Here is a 22,276-nt window from a genome sequence, read left to right as displayed (position 1 = left end):
TAGTATACTTTTTGGTAGGGCAAACATTCAAGAATGCTTGGTGATAGCTAATATAATTAGCTAATATGAAAGAGATTCGGGCCAAAAAGTCAATCTTGATAAAACTGAAGTTGCTTTTAGTAAAAAAGTGTGCACTAATCGGCGGAGTGAAATTATTGATACTCTTGGGGTTCGTGAGGTTGCTAGACATGAGAAGTACCTTGGGCTACCGACAATTATTGGGAGATCAAAGAGGGTTATTTTTGCTGGAACCAAGGAGAGAATTTGGAACAAACTGCACGGATGGAAGGAAAAATTGTTATCACAACCGAGAAAGGAAGTTTTGATTAAGGTTGTGGCTCAAGCGATTCCGACTTACATGATGAGCATTTTCAAGATTCCAGATGGAATTATTGACGACATTCATAGACTTCTTGCTCGTTTTTGGTGAGGGTCTACGGAGGAGGATAGGAAGTTACATTAGCAAAAATGGGAGGATTTGTGCAAGCCGAAGAGTCATGGTGGGATGGGGTTTCGAGATTTACGTGTTTTCAACCAAGCATTGTTGGCGAAACAATGTTGGAGACTCCATCACAACCACGGCACTCTTCTACATTCTATATTAAAAGCTAAATATTTCAAGAATTGTGATGTGCTACAAGCGAACCGTGGGTATGACCCGAGCTACACTTGGAGGAGTATGTGGGGTGCCAATCACTTCTTTTTGAGGGGTTGAAATGGAGGGTGGGGAATGGGTGTGATATTTCGGTGTGGGATAGTGCTTGGTTGCCGGGTAACTCTGCCGTTTGTATGCCTACCCCGTTGCCTCATTGTGATATGGGGTTGAAAGTGTCAAACTTAATTGATCATGTTAGTCGGTCGTGGCGAATTGATGTCATACAAGGGAATTTTTGTGCAGCTAATCAGGTATCTATTAATCAAATTCCTTTATCTTTTCGCTCCCTAAGAGATGTTATGTTCTAGTGGCCCTCTAAAAATGGAGAATTTAATGTTCGATCGGCATATTGGTTGGGGAAGCAAGGCCTATCTTTGGTGCAACCAACTAATGGTATATGGAAGATCATATGGAACATCAAAGGACCTCCAAAACTCACCCATTTCCTTTGGAGAGCGAGTAAGGGGTTCCTTGCGGTTCGGGAAAGACTACGCTATCGTCATATGATTGAAGATAAAACTTGTTCGATATATGGGAATGGGGAGGAGTCTATAATCCATGCTATCTTTGAATGTAAGGCAACTTAGGAGATATGGGCAGCAAGTAGTTATACTTCTCTGTTAGAGCAAGCTCCATCTTTGTGTTTTGGGAGTCGATTAGTGTGGCTAGCATCGAAAGTCTCGGGTGAGGAGCTGAGATCAATGGCTACCTTAATGTGGGCAGCATGGTGGTGTCGAAACAAGGCCATTTTTGACAATGATAGTGTATGTGTTGTTAGTGTGGCTTCCAATCTGTCTCATAATGTTCGTGAGTATGGTGAATATACTACTCGTGTTTTTATGGGTCAGAATATGCATAATATCGCTGTAAGCTCGTGGTAATATCTGAGTATGGGTGTGGTCAAAATTAATTGTGATGCATATATTGGAGGTGTGACAGGGCTTGGGGTGGTGGTGCGTGACGATAGAGGGAAGATTTTGGCTGCTGCTGTATGTCAGGAGCAGGCTAAATGGCTGCCAGAAATTGCTGAAGGGGCAACATGTAGATTCGGCCTTCAGGTGGCGCTCAGACTCGGTTTTTCAAAGGTACAGCTGGAGAGTGATGCCTTGAGCATTGTCCAAAGGATCCAGAGGAAAGCAGGGGGTTTTACTTTGTTGTGTATGATCATAGATGATATTTGCTCTCTTTCTCATGCTTTTGTTGGTTTTTCTGTTTCTCATGTTAAGCGAGCGGGTAATAATCTAGCTCACCATGTTGCTCGGTGGGACTCTAGAGGTTGTAATGAATTTGTTTGTTTTGGTCCTTTTCCGCAAAGTCTTTTAACTTTGGCGGAAATTGACATCTTTTAATGAAATCCCGCAGATGTTTCCTCAAAAAAAAGTTAGTTACTGTTGGATGTGGCCCAAATTTAATAAGCCCATTGATTTGGTGGATTATTCATGGAGTTAAGTATAAAATTAGGGTCCATTTTTTTTCATTTTTTCATCTTTTGAGACCTCGTAGTTTTTATTTTTTCACCTTTTGGGATCTGTAGTTAGGAACCCGGTAACTTAACCTAACTTTGATCCATCAGAAAAAAAAAACTGAGTCCCTTATTTAATAATTTGACAAAAAAAAAGACAGTCCCTTCATTAACTTTTGAAAAAAAACTGAGTCCCTAATTAATTGCCATGCATATCAAAAAAATCACAGCAACTTTAATCATGTGATCTCCATCTCCAACCTCTGCAAGAAAATCAAAATGACCATTGTAACTAATTTTTTCAGATGTAATAGAAGGGTTGCTAAAAGAGTATCAAGAACAAGCAAGAATCCTTTTAAGAGATCCATTACATGCCAAAATTACAAGAAACATAATGGTTGTGATTTTGGGAATGGGTAGATGAAGATTATGAATGGGAGGTGAAATATGAAATGATCTAAATTGTTGTAGTAGGTGAACTAGTGTTGGATTGTGGGTTAAGTATTGGCGCATAGTGCCTATACATTTTAGAAACATATAGGATGGTAAAATGTGCCACTACAGCCTAATAGGTGACAGGTAGTAGGTATTTTATGAGAAAATAATCAACGACTTAGGATGACAAAAAGTACCACTTCATGCATAATAGTACACAAAAAGTACTATTAATACAACTTATGCTTTAATGGTACATTATAGTACATATAAATGTACCACTGTAGAAAAACATCAAATCAAAAAATTAAATAAAAACCCCATAATGCCCTCCTATATGTATAATTAACAAATAGGTACTATACGCCTATATGCACTGGATTGTGACTGAGATGCTTGTGATGTATAACTTGCTGCAAAAATTATCAATAAAGCTTATTTTTTAAAAAAATTGACAATGTTTGAATATATACAAGTTCTAATTAGATAGGAATGCTTACCATAGCTGGTCTCATAAGCCATTTGGGTAAGTATACACTCCTACACCCTTCTAACGCATAGGCAGATTCACCTGACTTTGTTGGGTGCTAGGCCCTGCATTAGATGATTGTCTTGTCTGTGATGGTTGCCTAACTGACTTTGGTGGGGCAAGCTCTTTCAAAGGCATAGGGCATTTCTTTTTGTTATGTCCTGGTTATCCACAGTTGTTGCACTTGTGAGGTTGTCTCTTTTTGGACAACTTAATCCCCTCAATCTCACCAATTGAGGGCTTCCTTCTGGTAGTTGGCCTGTTCTGAATTTTTTTTCACTGCTGGTGCTTAAATTGGTTCATATGGTGACTCTGGCCACTGCTGAGGACCATTTAAAGGCTCAAATGGATACTCATATGCCTTTAGATAAGTTGCTTTGCTGAACCAGTCATAAATAATGGAGCCGATTTTCACCAAAAGGCTAACTCAAACTGATGTTCGTGCTAGACTGTTGTGGCTACCCTGAACATTTGCATCTCTTACACAGTTCATTATTGATCTCAACCGATCCCCCAGTAGGGATGATGAGAGCAAATTGATTTTTAAGGTGTATGACATGGAAGGGCACAATGCTTAGTCACTTACTTGCACCACTAGGAAGTCAGGCAAACATCCTAATAAGTCTGTCATATCTGGTGGATGGACTAGGTATGTACTCTTCCATTCTCGTCCCCTTATATACCGTAGTTTTATAGTCAATTAAAGATTGAATTGCAAACGCATATTTTATATCAATGAAACAGGTTTGTTAGTGATAATGGATTACACAAAAATGATAAAATCACCTTTTACAAGAATCTTGATCCTAATTCGTATATTAACAAGCCTTTTTTCGTTCATGTGAGCAAAGGGGAGGATCTTCGTTGGGGTTCATAGGGGTCCGGCCCTTATAATTTTTGTAAGGTTTATTAGATGTGCTTGAGAAAAATATTATCCAACAACTTTTTCAAGTGGGTTCAAATAAATGAAAATTAAAGTTTAATCTTACATAAATAATTTTACTACTTAATTAAAAAAAATAATTTGAATTTATTTTTATTGAAACCTTTAATTTTTACACTTGAATCATAACATTACAAATAAATTTCATAACTCAAAATTTATTAACTACAAATCCAAAATGGTACGTATTTTTAATTTATATTATTTTTGTACATATATTGTACATGTGTCGTAATATGTTGTTTGTATCTATCGTCTCATATAAATTTGTGTAAATTATATTTTAGATTAAACTCACATATTGTTTCTTTATAGTTTATAGTGATTAATTATTTAATTATTATATTTTAATTGTATGTAACAAAACTTTTATAAGAGTTAAGTGGGGCCGATTGACTTCATTGCTTTAAATTTGATTTTGGTCAGATTATTTTTTTTTGTTAATAGTTAGGTATCTCTAATTTTAATTAGAAGTTATTAAAGTTGACAAGTTGGCCCCATGCCTTTTAGTCTAAGATCCGCCACTGCACACTATCACACGAATTTAAATCTAGTTTAACCTGAAACAAATTTGACTAGACATTTTAACGGGTTCACTTCTGAAAGTGCATACACAATTATTCTTTATTCGGTTTGTTGAATTTTGCCTAACAATTATAGCTTGAATATAATTATAGTTAAATAAGTAATTAAAATAAACATGTATACATATTAGTGCAACGATTTGCATGAATATGAATCCTTTGAGATATGCACGTACCCTAATTCCCATGCACTTTCGAACGACGTTAGGTGAAGATTGTACCAAAACCCGGACTTTTATAGCACCAACGATATTTCTAGATTAAATTTCGTATATAATCGGATCTTTGCTTGATTATCGTTCTTTTAATGTAATAAGGTTGTTGGCACCAAAATTTTTATAATTGTAAATTTATAATAGAGTATTAATAATTGTTAGTAATTAGTTTGGGCAATCATAAATACAACCTTGCAATTACACAATTGATACATTCTTGAACTAAGGGTATGTTCTCTTCATCTTATTTTCACTTTAGTTCAATTCAATTCTTAATTTTCTTCTCTCATAAAATATTCAGTTCAGTTCAGTTCAGCTCCAATAAGTTCAGTTCAGTTAATCAGAACAGGCCCTAATGTTAATTTTGGAATACATAATAATATTATGCAACGTATGAATCACTATAATTAATTTTTTGGTTAATGATATACAATCAAGAGTTTTTTTCAAGCCACTGGGACCGAGCCATTGTAGATCACCTTTAGCAGGTTCCTTTAAAGAACAACCCAACCTACATGTCTTGTAATGAAAAATGATAATGATATACTCTAAAAGGCAAAGAAATTTCTCATATTTTTCATTGCATAGATAGAATTACAGCCATAAAAACACAGATTATGGAAATTATTTCTCAATAATTTTTTGGTTACATCATTATATACATACAATCATACATACATATATACATTGGCAAACAATTGATCATGTGAACTCTTACGTTTCATATGGTGAAAAGTTCATTCCATCAGAGTGCCACAGGAGTTTACGACCGCCTGAAAACCAAAAAAAAGTAGGTTAATCTAGTTATCTCATCTAAGGCAATAAAACTGCAAGTCTGCAACTTTACTGGCTACTTAATCAAGTTATTCATAATGTTTCAAAGCTCAATAATGTTCAAAGACACTCTATAAGTAAGGCTGAAAAATAGCCACAGCGAATAATGTACTGATGAATGATGATCTACATAAACTTCTCTCAATATGTTCACTTACAGTTGGCAATGATGCAAACCATAATGAAGCACTTAAACATTCAGATATATAACTCGACGTTAGCTGCCTACAGTGATCATCATAAAATCACTGAGAGGAATTGGAGTGACATATATACGAGTACAGGCTATATTCTTAATAATAGTAAATGCAATTAATAGTATTTAAATCAACTGGCAATTTACTGTTCAAGACAGAGGGGGAAGTTGAGGTAGAATGATAGCAAATTCAACTTAATAACTAGATATAAGGTGAAGGCTCACCATTTGGAATTAAAAATCCCAAGCAAGTATGGAAAAATGCTGAGCTTGTAGTATGACATTTTGCCATCACTCATATGAGCTATCATTTCTGGTGCCCCTGCCTGCATGACTGGATTGGGAGGCATGATCGGATCCTTTATTCACTCTGTTATCAAGTCTTTCCATTAAGCGAGAAAGACCAGCAATCCCAGAATTCACCTCCCTCCGAACCTCAGAGCCTAGTTCAGCCACGGAATTTCTCCGAGCAATTAGCCTCTCCTTCAAGCCTCTAGTATTCCTTGAAATAGATTCCTTGGATCTTTATAATAACAAAGAGTTAGCTTAAAGATGCTGAAACAAAATTTCAGTAGCCCTATTCAGTTGTGAAGGAACTGCAAAACATGTGGCTTAGTGTGAGATTATACCTCATTGACCAGGAATTAAAGCGAGTTCTTAAAGATTCTGACAATGACTGCAGATCTGATGGTTCTGTGTACTGACTTCCCAAAGAAGGTTGAGTAGCAAAGCTTCTAGACAAGAACCAAAGATGAAAGAAATCACACACAGTAGCTCAGCCAATACAAGTAAAATATGTCTGTCTATATAATCAGATAGTCCTTATAAGAAAATCTACTTTAGAAAGAAAAAAAAGAACAAGAATGTTATGTAAGATTCTGACAAAACAAACTCATGTTGATTCTGAAGAAGAAAAAAAACCCTAAAGTATAAGAAAGGCACACATTTCCAACCTCATGTTCACATCTTTCATTGCATTTATATATGATTCTCACCAATGATTTATACAAGTTAGTTTGGAAATTTCTTGCATCTAGCTAGTCTAATGTTCTAGTTTATTTTCCATTGTTGTTTCAAGAATGACATCCAAGGAACAAAGATCAATTAAAGGGTCATGGTACTTGGATACATACTGGGTTTCTGATAATACTCTTTGTCGATTTGCTGGTGCAACATTAGAGTGAAGCCTATAAGAAACATCCTCATCAGTCAGTGATGTAGAAAGTGGGACTGGCACTGAAGCATCTGGATTACTTCGCCTCAGTATGGACGCACTTCCAAGAGACACTGAAGTTACATGACCTCCACCACCAACAGGATTCATAGCAGTCAGAACAGAAGCATCATGAGGACCATTGGGCGTTGAGAAAACAAAGAATGGTTGGTGCCGCTGTGATGATGACCTGTTCCCCTGGCCTTCTCTCCGGAAAACAAATTGTCCGCTTCTCATGGAAGCTGCAGCAGCCAAGTGCTGAAATATATGCTCTTCAAGATCAACTTCACCAGCGTCAGTAGGTAACTGCAGTGTTCAGGAATATTGCCGTGATGTAAGACATATTGACATAAAGTGCATTTATGAGAAAAGATGGCATGAAGAAAGAAGCATGGGAAGGCTGATAGAAAACAAACATGCAGTTCAAGATTCTCAAGGATGGGATGATAGACTTCTGTCCGAGTTTGCGACCTATTAGCTCTGAGACTCCTCTCATGCTCTATGGATTCCAGCAACTGTTGACTGTGACAAGATGCAGAAAAGGTGTCAATTTATAAATCAAACAAATGAATGCACAAATGAAAATGGAATATGCAAAAAATCCAGAGCTGGAAACCTTGATCTATCTTTCAGGCTGATAGGTTGCCAGCACATTGGGCAATTTGAGCTTCTATGGCACCTTTAGGACACAAAAATAAGAAGGGATGTCAGCAACAAAAAGGCACATTCTTGATAAATATAAGGCGTAGTATTATAAGTTATACATTTCAGGTTTTAAACTTGTTATACTAGTATTATTTTTTTAATACTATAACTGCAATAGTACATGCATAACATAAACAAAATAAGCACCAAACTTTTTATCAAAAAAAAACAAAACAAAACAAATTAGATTGGACATCATCATAAGAATCTACAATTGAAATTATTAATGTGTTTATTCTTAAGAAGACAACATCTCAAAAGAAAATGGCTGCATAAGTTAACCTCTGATTCAATAGTTCTTCTTCTAAAGGTGCTTCCCACAAATATGTTAAACATTATGATAATCCTCAGACTTTTTATCATATATACGTAGTATATTTTTAAATAGATACAAATAAGAAATGTGTGGTGACCAATCTGACCATGATAAAGGGAAGAATGGTTATAAATTGTTGCCACATCCACTGAATTGGAAAAAGATAGGAAATCATTCGTTTAGATATGACCCACATGTGACTATGTGAGTTCCAAAATAAAGAGTAAGAGAGAGGATAGTTAACTTATAAGCCTAGTAAGTCACTCCATCTATTACCAATTGGCTTTAGAATGGAACCCTTTGTATGCGGTAAGTTCCCTTTCGGCAACAAATCCTCAAGGAAAACTAGTGTCTTTAATTGCGCCTTAAAATCAATGAAGAGTGACAAAGCCCCGACTTCAAATGCACATATCTCTCTATCTAGAAATGATTTGTGTAGTGATTAAAGTTGTAGATGAAATCTACAATAACTTTCTAACAGCTGGTCATAAGCCCATTTTAGTAAGAATGAGAGAGTTGTGGTTCTTTTATGATAAGTTGTCTACAGTTGAAAGTTCCTGCCCAACTGTTCACAAAGACGTAAGGAAGTTTGCCCAATCTTTTTCCCGTTTCCAAGTTTTGCATTTAATCCCGATTTTGTTTCACGGTTTGCTCATGACAGCTAAAAGGGTTATTCCTTGGGGAATAATTTAAAACTTCCTTGTGTTACCCACTCACCTGTTCCTTTTTTTTTTTTAATCCAAATACAACAAAGTGGCTAAGTTGGTATTCACATAGAGGAACAAGTAAACAAAAATATGAACTTGGTTAGAATATACAAGTGAAAATGTCTAGTTTAATACCATTCAAGGATGCAATGAAGGTGAAACTCATGCTTGCATCCAGTTACCTGAAAACATTGAAAAAAATGGGTGATAAGAAAGAAGAATTACATATAAGTGCAGCAGAGTGTAGTTATGACAATGGACGAAGATAATTCCTCAGACATAACCAGAAAAAAAGTCAAGTCAGGCTAGGTTCAGGTTGATTAATTTGAGGGTTCAAGTCATTTTTAACTATTCCGGTTTGTTTGGATAGCAAAGTAGAAGAGAAAGGGAAGGGAGGGAAAAAGGAAGGGGGAGGAATGGAAGGGGAGGGAGAAGGTAAGGTTATATTTTCCCTCCAAATCTTTCCAACATTGGAAGGATTTGGTTCGTTAAAGAGGGAGAGAAAATGAATCCTTCCATTTCCCTTCCCATCCCTCCTACCAAAAGGTATACAAAGAAGGGAGGATGAATCCCTTCTTTTCTTTTCTCTTCTCTTCCATCCCCTCCAATTCTCTCAATCCAAACAATGTATTCAAATCGTTAACGGTGCGTTTGGATAAAGAAATGGGAAAGAAAAGAATGGGAAGGAGGTGAAGGGGAGGGAAGAGAAAGGAAGGGGAGAGGAGGGAAGAAAGACGGGTTTTCCTTCCAAATCTCTCCATTGTTGGAGAGATCAATTTCTTACAAGGCTTGTCTTGATATACTTCCTACGTTCATTAAATATTGCACATTTCTTATTTCACGGTCTCCGATGCAGTGGTTTGACCTCAAATATCTCTAATTGTACAAAAGTAAAAATTGTAAACAGTTAAGATTTTGAAAATATAAATTGAGACAACGCTAACAATATATCACTTTATTATTCTATCTCTTGTATATTAATGAGAATTTACGATCAAGCTTTTTGACCTTCAAAAGAAATTTGGTGCAATTATAAGTGAAAGGAAGAAGTAATTTACAATATATATTTTCAACATAGCAAATCGAAACAATACTTGCATAATCATTTGAAGCCAAATCCTACCATACACATGACTTCTTATTTTAACAAAAACATAAATTGTTGAAAGAATGTTGTGAAGGAACAGTTCTTGAATGTTTTACCTATAAAGTATGGTTTCTTTTCAAGTCAAGTTTAACCAATCCAAATCATTTTGGTTCAGATTAAATTAGCTACAGGCAGTAAATTTTTGTTTAACGCCCACTTTTTTAAGGTCTGTGTGTTGTATGTTACAAAATTAGCAGTTTCGTCATTTAATCAATAACAGATAAGAATCTCCATTCCAGAAAGAGAAAAGCGGGAAAAAACTCTCAAATCAAACTATAAAAAGAATCACTGGGTGGTCCATGCAAGTAGATTGAGTCAAAGAGTCTATTTCTACAATGTACAATGTTAAGTTTAAAACTTTGAATCATTTTGTTGAGGGTGTTGACTGTATTGCATTCCGTCAAGAATGGTAACATCAGGGTATTAAATAGAAAATGAGGGATTTTGCACTGTCCAACTCAATGCATTATCATCCACCACCCCCTCCCTTCCCCCAAAGAACATAAAAGAAAGTGTGTATCTCTCTCCCTCTAACTATTGTCTGACACTGACTATGAGAGAAGGGTGTAATCACATACAAGGATTTTTTAACACTATGTTTGGATAGAGAGAAATAGAGGGAAAGGAAGAGAAGTGAAAAGGAAGGATGCATCATCCTTTGTTTGGATACCTAATGCAAGGAGAAAATGTGAGGGAATTGGGAAGATTCATTTTCCTTCCCCTTTAAAAAACCAAATTTCTCCACTGTTGGAGAGATTTGGAAGCAGTGGAGAGATTTGGAAGGAAAATGGAAACTCACCTTCTCCCTCACCTCACCTTCCCTTCCCTTTCCTCTTTTTCCTTCCCCTCCCTTTCCCTTCATTGTTGACCTATTGTTATCCAAACATAGTATTAAATAGGTGGGTATATTACTCTACCTATCTTTCCCGTTCATGAATAACATAAACACGACGGAATGCCAATTTTTTATTACTGGTACATTGAGCTATTGGAAAATATGTTGCCTTCAACTCCCCAAGCAGAGGGGGAGTGAGAAACATGTGTAAACTATAACTATTTGCACACATGAGGAGCTTAGAAAACAGATCAGATTTTTATTTGATTCTTGCATAAGCAACCTAATGGTCTTCCATTACATACAAACTTCAAAGCATACCTCATTTTCACATCTATTTTTAAGAATTCACCTCTAAAATCATACATTTACGACAACACGCATGGACATATAAAATTAAGTACTCGGTAATTAACACAAGCAAAAAGTGGCCATTCTTAGAGGGAAGTACCAAGGCTCCAATCATGTTCTTTAGAGACCTATCTTTGATTCTCTCAAGGCTGATGTCAGAGTTTCAGTACGACAAAAATATTCCAAATTTTCATCCCCAAATGATCGTATCAATGTAACAGAACTCTAAACTTCACAAGCTTCGAACTTTTTTTCCTCTTTCTTTTTTCAACTAGAATTTGGTGGACAGACAATCTTACAGCTAAAGGATGTGGAATGGAATTGATCTTTTTCCTCAGCATTTTGTTCACATAAAAGAGCAGATGAATTTGATTTCCCTAATTCATAGCGTAATAGCTTTAAGTGTATTGATAAATTTCGAATCCACGAGACAATCGAAATGTTAAAAAAAAAATAATAACAATTATCTTAAGTGCAATTAAAAATCTAAATCAAAATTAGAAAACGTATTTGACCAGAACTGAGTAATACAATTTGGTCACCATACATTTGGTTTCAGCTTTATGGAAAAACCTACAATTTTAGCTGTAAAGTTGTTGGAGCGCTTAAGTCCCCATTTAAATAAAACAAGCATTCAGCAAGGTCAAAATGCAACCCAACAGAAATTTGCAAAATAAATCTTTTCTGAGAAGCACTTAAAACAAGGATGAAGGGAGTAGGTGACAGCTGCAGAAGGAAAAATAAAGGACTAGCCACTAGCCCAACCAAGTGATCAAATGTATCCTCTAACCATTATTTTTTTAAAAAAAAAAATATCCTAGTAATTTAACCCCCCTACTTTTTGTGCATAATCTATATTGTATTTACGAACCTTTCACCCTTCCTAAAAAACTTAACTGTTTCATAAATCTTAAAAAACAAGTATCACCTTGTACTGGTCTCTAAAATTTTCTTAAACTAAAATTGTATGAAGGTTCCTCTTCCCCAAGGACTTCATATTGTTAAGAAATCAGCTTCACGTAGTTCAAACTTCCTAAGATACTTCTTCTTTACTTAAAATTGATCCTTCCAAAATAAACTACAAAGATTTGTTGGCTCACACAGATATTATAGGCCATGGAGTTTCACTAAAAAAAACTCCTTTCAAGGCTTACTTACTTGGTTCCATGAAAGATGATGACTGAAAAGGCCCTTGGTTTATTTGTAAAAAACACAGACAGAGCCAAAAGTTAGTCATCATTGTCGAAATTAGTGTGCTTTGGTTTGGTAAACAGACACAAGTTTATGTTAGAACGGAAACCATAGAATGGTCCAAATTGTATACGGCTATTCTAGCATAAAGCCATATCCCCTCAAAAATTTTCATCTCGATCGATGTCAAGATCTAACATTGAAACTCAAATATCCATAGAAATGAACATCAACTCAAATAAAATTTGATCTCACCCTAAGTCAATACTTTGCAAATACACATAGCAAATAAAAATAATTGCACAATACCGTTGAAGGATCACTATGACAGAAATCTTCAAGGCATATGCAGCAAGTATCATCACATGCTTCTAGCACCTCGCCATCTACAAAGGTTCCAATAGCCGTTGAATGATTGTTACTCTCCCTAGCAATGTCCATTTCTGAATGCTCCTACAATAAGTCAAACAAAAAGCACGTGTAAGAATGGGAAATAAATCTACTAAGTTTTACTGAAATGTTGTTAGTAGGTACTATAACAAAGTAAAATAGCTCCCTTAAAAGTGGTTGGCATGGAAGCCAGTGACAACAATGTGATTGACTTGGGACTTTAGAAATCCATGATGCTAAAAGAGATACATGGGCACACGATAAGCATGTAACCTATAAATGGGGGGAGTCTCAAGTGTTCCAAATCACAAACGGTGATACTTGTGAGCACCTCAAGAATTCTTCAAGCCTTCTACCAAAATGATTGATCATAATTTCTGCCTAAGTGAGCTACTTTAAGGCCAAGTTGGAGACTTCCTAGTACCCTCTGTAGTGGATTCTGTTAAACTGCAGGCACATTTTGTAATAATACAAACTTTCCTATGCTTCTTCTTTTCTAACACTATCTTATCCCTATTGTGTTTTGGGATGCTTTCCTCATTATACCTTTGACCATTAACATGGTTGGTTGTGTATGCAATATGCATGGCCACCTGAACTCAATAAATGGAAACAGCCATATTGCAGTATACATGTTCCTAAGAAAGTGTACATGTCAAGTGGAACCCCCCTCCCCCCATTGACTAGAATAATGTCATGCCTAGTACTTAGACACATTACTACATTTGACAGCAAAAGGTTCTTATAGTAAGGTTCGAGTTTGAGACCAGCAAGAGGTATACTTGATATTTAATAATCTACGCTAACCACTTGCTATGCTCTTTACTCCAAGTAAATATAAATAAGTTGGACCGTGCGAATATTTATTTTGTACTAATTTTATTCAATTTATTTTATGTTACTCCATATGTGCTAATTTTCACTAGTTTCAAAAAAAAAAAATCCTATGTAAAACATACGGAGTACAATCCGATTATTTTACAGTATGTCATTATTTCCCTACAACTAAGTCAAATCATGATATTCAAATTCAAAACACAAGGCAAAACCCAGGCGCAGCTATCCCATTCTAGTTGTGTATTTGGCAGGCAGTTTTCAAAGCTCTTAACAGACACAACAGCCTCAGCTGCCATTTAAGACAAAGTCGTGTATATGGAATAGATATACTAGCCTTGGCAGCCATTTAACTTCATGTCTTTCACAATATGTTTCGAAACTTCAGATCTTTAGACATATATTTCTGCAGACTTTATGGTGTGAAATCATATCCAAGGCAGTTTTTAGTTTTTAGTTTTTTTTTTTTTTTTTTTTTTTTTCAAAGATCATATCCAAGCAGTTTATTATACATAAATTCACACTTCTCACTTTCTACCTCTGAAATTTCACTATTCAACTCTTACATTCCAATGAATCCAAAAGAACATTACTTCAAATTATTTACTCCAATATTATTTTTTTTTTCTATACACGCATAATAGTCAATTAAATTTAATATGTATACTCTTTCTGTTTCTCATTTTACACATCGTTTTTTTTCAACCAATTACGGAGTATCTTGCTATGCTCTTTTTCCTTTTCGGACGGTTCCTTATAACGATTCATGTTAGCCAACCCCAAATCATTTCGCCGCGAAGGCTTTGTTGTTGCTGTATGCACAACAATCAATTGCAACAAAATCTAAGATGAAAGTATATGCCACAAATTCATTAAAAGAGATGCAAACCACACCCCCAATGACCCACAAAAGAGTTTCTATTTTCCTAAATTTTTAGACAAGAACATATTCTGAATTTCTGATAAATAACATAACCCAATCACCAAATTAAATGATCAAAGTTGGAAAATCGACTATATCGAAAATACCCAACTTCAGCAAACAATACATTAATCAAATTCAATTAAACAATGTGGGAAATATTTATCAGGCCAAAACCAAAATTAACCATGAATTAGCCTTATAAAGCATTGAATTTTGAGAAAAATGATGTACCTGAACTGGGGAATTCAGAAATGGCAGGGCAAAATTTGCCCATGAAAGGGAGAGGTGAAGGTAGGAGCTGCAGAATTCCCAGACAATGCAATCTTTGGAGGTACATTGGGAATTTTTCGAAAGTTGAGTTTATAAAAAGTTGGAGCCTTAATTTTAGGAAGTAACAACGGAATTTTGGGATTTGCCATTTCATGGGAGAACTTAGAGCCAAAGAGAAAGAGAGAGATAAAATTTGCAAATTTTGATTATAGGTTTTGCTAACCTGTGTTTACGGGAACACAGTTAGAAAACATAACATCAATTTTTGGTAGAAATGGGCTATTAGGCTATAGCCAGAGGTGTCAAAAGCACATCCGACCCGACTTAACCCGATTCGAAACCGATCTGAAAAATATCCGATTCAGATTTGAATTCACATGAACATAACAATTTAGTATGACTTAACTTTAAAAATTGACCCGATCCGACCAGACCGTATCAGACCCGATCCGATCATCCGAATTAACACCTCTAGCTATAGCCTATAGAGTGTTTGGTAAAGAAAAATTTGGTGTAACAAACTTGGTACGCGGTACGCTAAATAAAACGAAAATTTATAATTATCCGAATAACGATAAATTCGGATCATTTAAATTTGTAAGTTTGATCAAAATTACAAATTTTTTTTTTCTTTTTTTTGAAGAAACAAATTAGAAAATTAGTTTGTCTAATTACATTGCAAAATCTCTTTCTCAAATTGCATGTCAAAAAAGTGTGTTATATTAAAAGAAAATGGAGAATGTATATTTCATCAAATCTTTGCTACTCCGTAACATAAATGTCAACTCTTGATGATAGGATAAAGTGTAGACGAGCTTCACAAGGCATGTTGTTGCATGAACAACACCAGGTACAATTTTGACATGAAACGATGACCATGTAGAGTACAGGTTCCTGTTTGTACAGATCCTGCAGAATGATTCAGTTGGACGGTATCCTAAGATTTCTAACACAACATGCTTATACGGTTATACCCTATGTTTAGTTACTCCGTATCTGCTAAAATGCTTGTTTCAAGTCTCCGGAAAAGTTAGATAGTACTTGTACTATATAGTTTAGGTGTATTTTTGCCCACTGTTATTGAAGTGTATGATTGACATGGCTTGCTTGTATACTTCTATTTTGTTGTTGAGATTTATCAATGTTCTTTAAAGTAGTTCAATATTTGCTGAGATTTCTTAATGTTCTTTAAAGCCTTCAATATGCCACGTCTTCTCTAAGATTAGATCAAAGGTTGTAAGATCAAAAATGTCAAAACAAAAACCAAAGCAAAAGGCTGATGAGATGTGTATAAATCGTGATACTTCAAAACAAATCGTGATACTTCATAACACCACTCTACTACACGATTAACCAAACAAATTAACCAAGTTCCTTCCAATCCTATATACATTTCTTCTGCACGATTAAGGGCATGTTCTGTTTAGCTTAATTTCAATTCAGTTCAATTAAGCTCTAATCAGTTTAGTTCAGCCCAATTAGTTCAATTCAGTTGTTTTTAGTACATCAGAACAGGGACTAAGTCTGTTTAAGAGTAACATTTCAAATATTTTTTCAATGCTTTCAAAATCCAGCTACTCTTGTTCTGGAACAACACGCTAATCAATCAACAGATTCTCAATGGTCTGGAACATTTCTTCTGCACAACAGTCCTTAAGAGTTAAGACTAGCAATTAAGAACTGTCCCGAGTTGTGCCATAAGCCCATAATCGATCAACTATACAAGTACAGCAGCTACATCCTGATCACTTCATGTGCAGTTTTTATAAGTAGCAAGGAGTGAGCTAAGCAATACGCAACAATTTGCAACCACATTGTCTATCAAAATATGGTATATTGACCTCGCCAGAATTCAGAAACACCCCCTGGACAACTAGACAACATGTTCTTTGAATTGAAGCTGGTACTTGCCTACTGGTAAATGGTAATAAATCAGCCCTACTAGCTGAATTAATTTCCCTGATGTAACAGCCCACCAAATAACCTCTACTAGAGGAAATGAGCCAGATCCTAAAAGGCTAGAAAAGTAGGAATTGTGTAAAAATATTTGTTCATTCTGTTAGTCAATTGAATCCATACAATTCTATTTCTAATTTAATCATTAGATTATTTCAACCACTTTTTCAATACCACTTTATCAAACTAATATAGCACTCTATCATAATTCATAAGTTGTGTCAATATCATTAAATACAGTCAATTACAAACTACCAAGAAAATGGCAAAAATGAATCTAGAAAAACAGGAAACTCGTTAATTCAATCTTCTTCATCTTCTCTAAAATTCCAAATCTTTTATTAATAATCCAAAATTTGAATGCAAATGGAAAAATGAATTAACCAATCAATAGGAAAAATTAGCAATATAGCATATTCAATTAACTGTTGGAACTGATTGGATTAATATCAACATTGTTCAATTAAACAATTGAAACTAGCAAAATAACCAATCTATTTCTTATAAACCAAAACAACTACTGAACTACATCCAAATTCAATAAAATCAAAACCCTAAAAACAACAAATCTAACCACCGAACCCATAAAGAGTACGGCCTTGTCTCTTAAGAGCATAAACAACATCCATAGCAGTAACAGTCTTACGGCGAGCATGCTCAGTGTAAGTAACTGCATCTCTAATCACATTCTCCAAGAATATCTTCAGAACACCGCGAGTTTCCTCATAAATAAGGCCACTAATCCTCTTAACCCCTCCTCGCCGAGCCAACCGGCGAATGGCGGGTTTAGTGATACCTTGAATGTTATCCCTTAACACCTTCCTGTGCCTCTTTGCTCCTCCCTTTCCTAACCCCTTACCTCCCTTCCCTCTTCCTGACATTTTTTTCTCGAGATCCCAAATTCGGGTTTTTAAGGTTGAGTTGGATTTTTATTGATAATTGTGGGGAATTGGATTATGGGTTAGTGGGTTTATATAAGGAGGATAAAGCGGGAGGTTTCGAAATTTTGAGGATTTGGTTTTGGAGGGAATTTTGATTTTGGTTTTAAATCAATTGGAGCCGTTGGATGTGAATTAATCTGACGATGGAGAAGGACGATCCGTGTAAATTCATCAATTAGTGTTTACGACCGTTGATGGGTTGAATCTAATGGTTGTTCCTGGCTTAATTTGCTAAAGTTGTTTTGTATGGATTTATTACTGGTTTTGCTGAGCCGTACTTCCAACTTTTCCATGTTCAAAAAAAAAATTTAGCGGTTTTTGAATGTTTTTTAATAAACCTTTCTTTTTTTTTACAAAGTTTTTGAATAAACCTATAATAAAACTACCATTCAACTAACTGAAATTTAATTCCTCCTCTTTTCTCTCTCTAGAAACCTCTCTCTCCCTCTCCCAAAAACCGCTGCCCCCCCTCTTTTTTCTCCGGCTATGAGGCTCGCCGGCGGGCGTGTGGCTCACCGCCCATGCCACAGCGTCGGCGAGCCTCCGATCTACCCCTTTAGTTTGTTTCTTTCCTTTTCCGTTATGGTTTTTCGTTTTTTCAGCCTTTCGTCTTGCGCCGCACCGCTTCTTCGTCCGCCGCCGATGTTCTTCTCCGACCGTGCGGCCGGCCAGCCGTCGTTTCTTTGTACCGCCTCCCCGCCGCGCCTACGCCCCACCCCCTTGTCCGTTGCCGCGACGTTGAGTACGAGAACGGGGAGGGGGAGTTTTCTCCCTCTGTGTCCCTCGTGTAGGGCCGTTCTAAGTCCCTCGTGTAGGGTTGTCGTTGCCGCGGCTCAGGGGCGTGTGGGGTTCGGGCTTCTCAGGCGGGCCTCGGCGGTCCGTGCGTTTCTTTCCGGCGGTTCGTGGGCTAGGTCGGTGAATCCCGGAGCGTTGGTGGTGGGGCTCAGTTTGGCGGCAGGGTGGGATGTTAGGGTTTCGTTTTTTGTTTTAGGTTTTAGTTTTCTTTCTGTTTTTCCTTTTAGAAGTCGTTGTGTGCTATTTAGTTTTATTATTTTTTCTGTTTGTGTGGTGTGTTGGGGTGATATGGGGCTTGCAGATCGGTGTACCGATCTTCTGGTGCAGGATTTAAGCCGGGTTTTTTGGCTATGGGGCTTCGGTTTGATCTTCTGTTGGTTTGGGCTAAAGGGTTTTGCTTCCATGCCGATATCCGTGTTTGAATCGGAGTTTGCCTTGTCTATGGTGAAGTGTACGACACCAATTTTGATTTCAGGTCGAGGAGTACGGGATTCTGAGCCAATGAAGGTTCTCGTCAGAAATTACATCATATTGCCAGACCCCCTTGCAAGAGGCTGCATAGGACAGCGTTATATGAGCCAAGGGTACTTAAGAAAGTCATTTTGCGCGAGCAATTGTAGTTTCTTTTATTTCGAACTTGTAATTGGTTCGGTTGTCTTTGTATTGTTCGATTACGATCTCTTATGTAAGTGTCGTATGGCTTTTTATTAATGAATTTAATCTCCCCCCTTCAAAAAAAAAACTACCATTCAACTAGCACTAAAACGCAAGAATTGTGACATTGCTATCTCGTTAACAAAAAATAATGCATGATCTGTGCTCCAGGATGCACCATGTGCATAGTGCACCCGGTTAAATAAAAAAAAAGGCGGAAAGAACATTTAGTTGTTTGAAAAAAAAAACATTAATGTTTTTTAAAAAGAACATGTTTATGTTTGACAAAGAACATGCATTACAAAAGAACAAGAAGACATTACAAAAAGAACATGATAAAAACTTTATTAAAATTTCATGAAAAATTACACATTAACTGAAAATTCTTTACCAAAGATAATATTTCTCCAAAAATATTTTTTTTTTCTCCAAAAATTCAACTTTCCGTAATAATTTTAGTTTTCTTCTCTAAAATTATTTTCAACTAAAAATAATTCAAGATTTTATTTTCAAATTAAATTTCAAAATTCAAAATTTATAATAACATATGTTACAAGAACATAAGTTATAATGTAAAGAACATATCAAACATATATATATATATGTTTTTTGTCAAACATAAGTATGCGCTTGTCAAACAACAATATATTCTTTTTGCCTTTTGGGTGCACCATGTGCATGGTGCACCCTTATCCTATTTTCAAACAATAATACTTGTATATCCCCAACTCGTATACCTCATCACCAATGCTGAAAACTCGTATAACTAAGATTTTATTAAACATGGTACTCTGCAAGGTTAAATTCTGATCACAAAGGAAAAATAGTTAAGACATACTGTGAGAAAAAAGAAAAGGTTGCACAAAGTATAGGAAATTTGACTCCCAATAATACTCTTCTTTAATAAGTAGGAAAATTTGATTCTAATAATCCCACCTTTGCCCGGTTCGTAGATAATAATCCCACCTATCGATTATTATTTAATAATCCTACCTTGGGGGGTATTTTCTCCTATTGGTCCCTTATAACCGGTAACTTGAAGAATGGGTAATTTTATTTTATTTTATTTTTCTTTCTTTCCTCTATTCTCCCTCATCCTCCATCACATCACAAGTCATCCATTCTCTCTCCTTCCTTTACCTTCCATGACTTTCCCACCTCCTTTTCTCTTTCTTCATGCCACAATATAATAGATTAACAGTAGCAACAATAGGGTAAATGGGAAATGTGTAAGGCTGGGTGTTTCACGGGAGGGGAAAGGACGAGTCTTATCAGGTGATGGTTTCGTGGGCAGGGGTTTTGTGCTTTGGGTTGTCAACCATGGTAGGGCGTGGGTAAGGGTGGCTGACCTTGGGTGGGGTTTTTCGTGGTTGGGGCGGCTCGTTTGTGGGTGGGAGTGGCCAACCATGGGTGGGGTTTTTCGTGGATAGGGGATGGTTGGTTCGTGGGTGGGGGTGGCTGGTTGTGGGTGAGGGTGCATATTTGGGTTGTTTCAGAGAGGAGGTGGCTGCGTGTAGGAGGTAGCTGGTCTGGGTGGCCGAAATCAATGGAGGGAAGGGGAAAAGGAAAGAGGAAAAGGGAAAGAAATTATTTTATTTTTTTTTTGAAATTTTTTTTTTAAAAAAATAAAAATAAATATTAGGACAAATCATAAATGGACACGTGGCATGTTCACCTACTATATCAATTACTAACAGGTCAAGGACCCTTAAAAAATAGATGACCCCCAAAGATGGGATTATTAAATAATAATCGATACATGGGATTATTATTCGCGAACCAGGCAAAGGTGGGATTATTAAAATCAATTTTTCCTAAGTAGAGTGTTGTTCATTCAATATTTTGCATCTTTTTCTTCAGTGTCCTAAGCCATTCAAAATTATGTAAGGAAATTTTAAACAGTTGAAAGTATTCACATAAGATATATAGCACAACAAAAAGAGGGGACTATATATAAAGAATTTATTCCTTTCCAATTTAATAAAAATTTTGACAGTCACATGCTATATCAAAGTAAAAGTAAAATGTTATCCACGTGAAAAACAAGCACCAAATTAAAGAAAATTTTATCTATTGAATTCTATAATCCAAATCATAAATTGCTAATTGTTGGACATTCATTCATTTACAAGTTAATCCATCACTTTGTCAAAAAAAAACTAATAATAATAATAATAAAAAAATACAACACATACTTTTCAATTTCTACTTGCCTTGTTGCTTTCCTTTTTTTTTTTTAACAAAGCAAAGGCAACAAACAAACAACTAATAATTACAAATCATAAAACGATATCTTCTTGCTATGTCGTTAGCCCTTTGAACCTATTCTCTTGGGACTTTCAAAATTGCACATCTGTGGAAAGTCGCACCCACTTCCTTAATTCCGCGATCAAACTAGTTGTCACAGTAGTCCCATTAAAGCATCTTGTATTCCTAGCCTTCCATAATCCCCATAATGTTGCTATAAACAAAGCAATACGTGTTCCATGTTTACCATCCTCGCTATAAAACAGCAGGATATTGTGTTGGATCCATTTCCTCAGTGAGTTGGACCCAGTAGAGTCAGGGCAAATAGTCAAGGAGCTAGTTTCCCAAACCTCCTTTGCTCGATTACATAATCGAAAGAGGTGTTGGCTATCTACCATTTCCACCCCACAGACATCACATGTCTCGTCAACTTGTATTCCTCTCCTAGCTAAGTTGATTTTCACTACAATACTGTCATGAAACAATTTCCACAAGAACACCTTCCATTTTGGATGAATATTCAACCTCCAAATAAGCTTCACAAACTCTTGATCCCTTGTAGAAAAGGATGCCCGCTCTAACCCAGCTCCTTTGAAAGGTAGTAATAGCCCGTTTTCATCGTGTATCAACCTGACGGATGAAACTTCCAGTAGACAAAGTCTTCCTCCCTTGTGTTAGGGGGTTCCATAGACAAAATTGCCTTTACACTATCCCAATCAAAACATTCTCTTACCTTACCTGCATTCCAGTTACCAGTTTCCTTGTCGATAAAGTCTTCCACTTTCCACCTGAAAGCTGCTCCCAATGTTTGATTTGAGTTCACAGTTGGAATTTCTCTCTTCACCCAAGGCATACTGATAGCCTTTAGATCTCTCCCGTTACCAACTTTCCAGTCAAAGCCATCCTTGAAAGATTGAGTTACCTTTAGGAGACTTGTCCTTCCCAT

At 36.1% G+C, this 22,276-nt stretch overlaps 4 protein-coding genes across 4 annotated transcripts; 1 reads left to right on the top strand and 3 right to left on the bottom strand.

Annotated features, from left to right (window-relative positions):
• Nucleotides 1–1,356: 1,356 nt before the first annotated feature.
• LOC145566662 (uncharacterized) lies at nt 1,357–3,659 on the top strand. Its single transcript, XM_081626010.1, has 3 exons — nt 1,357–1,498; nt 1,595–1,944; nt 3,570–3,659. The coding sequence occupies exons 1-3, from the start codon at nt 1,357–1,359 to the stop codon at nt 3,657–3,659; spliced, it is 582 nt and encodes a 193-aa protein (XP_081482136.1).
• A 3,236-nt stretch (nt 3,660–6,895) lies between these two features.
• On the bottom strand, nt 6,896–13,841 carry LOC145566661 (uncharacterized). Its single transcript, XM_081626009.1, has 7 exons — nt 13,758–13,841; nt 13,185–13,301; nt 12,628–12,771; nt 8,930–8,976; nt 7,683–7,745; nt 7,483–7,588; nt 6,896–7,372 (listed from the first exon to the last, which is right to left on the bottom strand). Exons 1-7 carry the CDS (start codon nt 13,839–13,841, stop codon nt 6,896–6,898), a joined length of 1,038 nt encoding a protein of 345 aa, XP_081482135.1.
• A 3,169-nt stretch (nt 13,842–17,010) lies between these two features.
• On the bottom strand, nt 17,011–17,629 carry LOC145568922 (histone H4). The gene has a single exon (XM_081628305.1). It carries the CDS (start codon nt 17,572–17,574, stop codon nt 17,263–17,265), a length of 312 nt encoding a protein of 103 aa, XP_081484431.1. The 5' UTR covers nt 17,575–17,629; the 3' UTR covers nt 17,011–17,262.
• A 3,793-nt stretch (nt 17,630–21,422) lies between these two features.
• LOC145566660 (uncharacterized) lies at nt 21,423–22,276 on the bottom strand. Its single transcript, XM_081626008.1, has 2 exons — nt 22,069–22,276; nt 21,423–21,919 (listed from the first exon to the last, which is right to left on the bottom strand). Exons 1-2 carry the CDS (start codon nt 22,274–22,276, stop codon nt 21,423–21,425), a joined length of 705 nt encoding a protein of 234 aa, XP_081482134.1.

The sequence above is a fragment of the Chenopodium album genome, chromosome 11 (genome assembly GCF_948465745.1).
Source record: "Chenopodium album chromosome 11, dcCheAlbu1.1, whole genome shotgun sequence".
NCBI lineage: Eukaryota > Viridiplantae > Streptophyta > Magnoliopsida > Caryophyllales > Amaranthaceae > Chenopodium > Chenopodium album.
The sequence above is the reverse complement of the archived record's forward strand: the minus strand, read 5'-3'. Positions and strand labels throughout refer to the sequence as shown.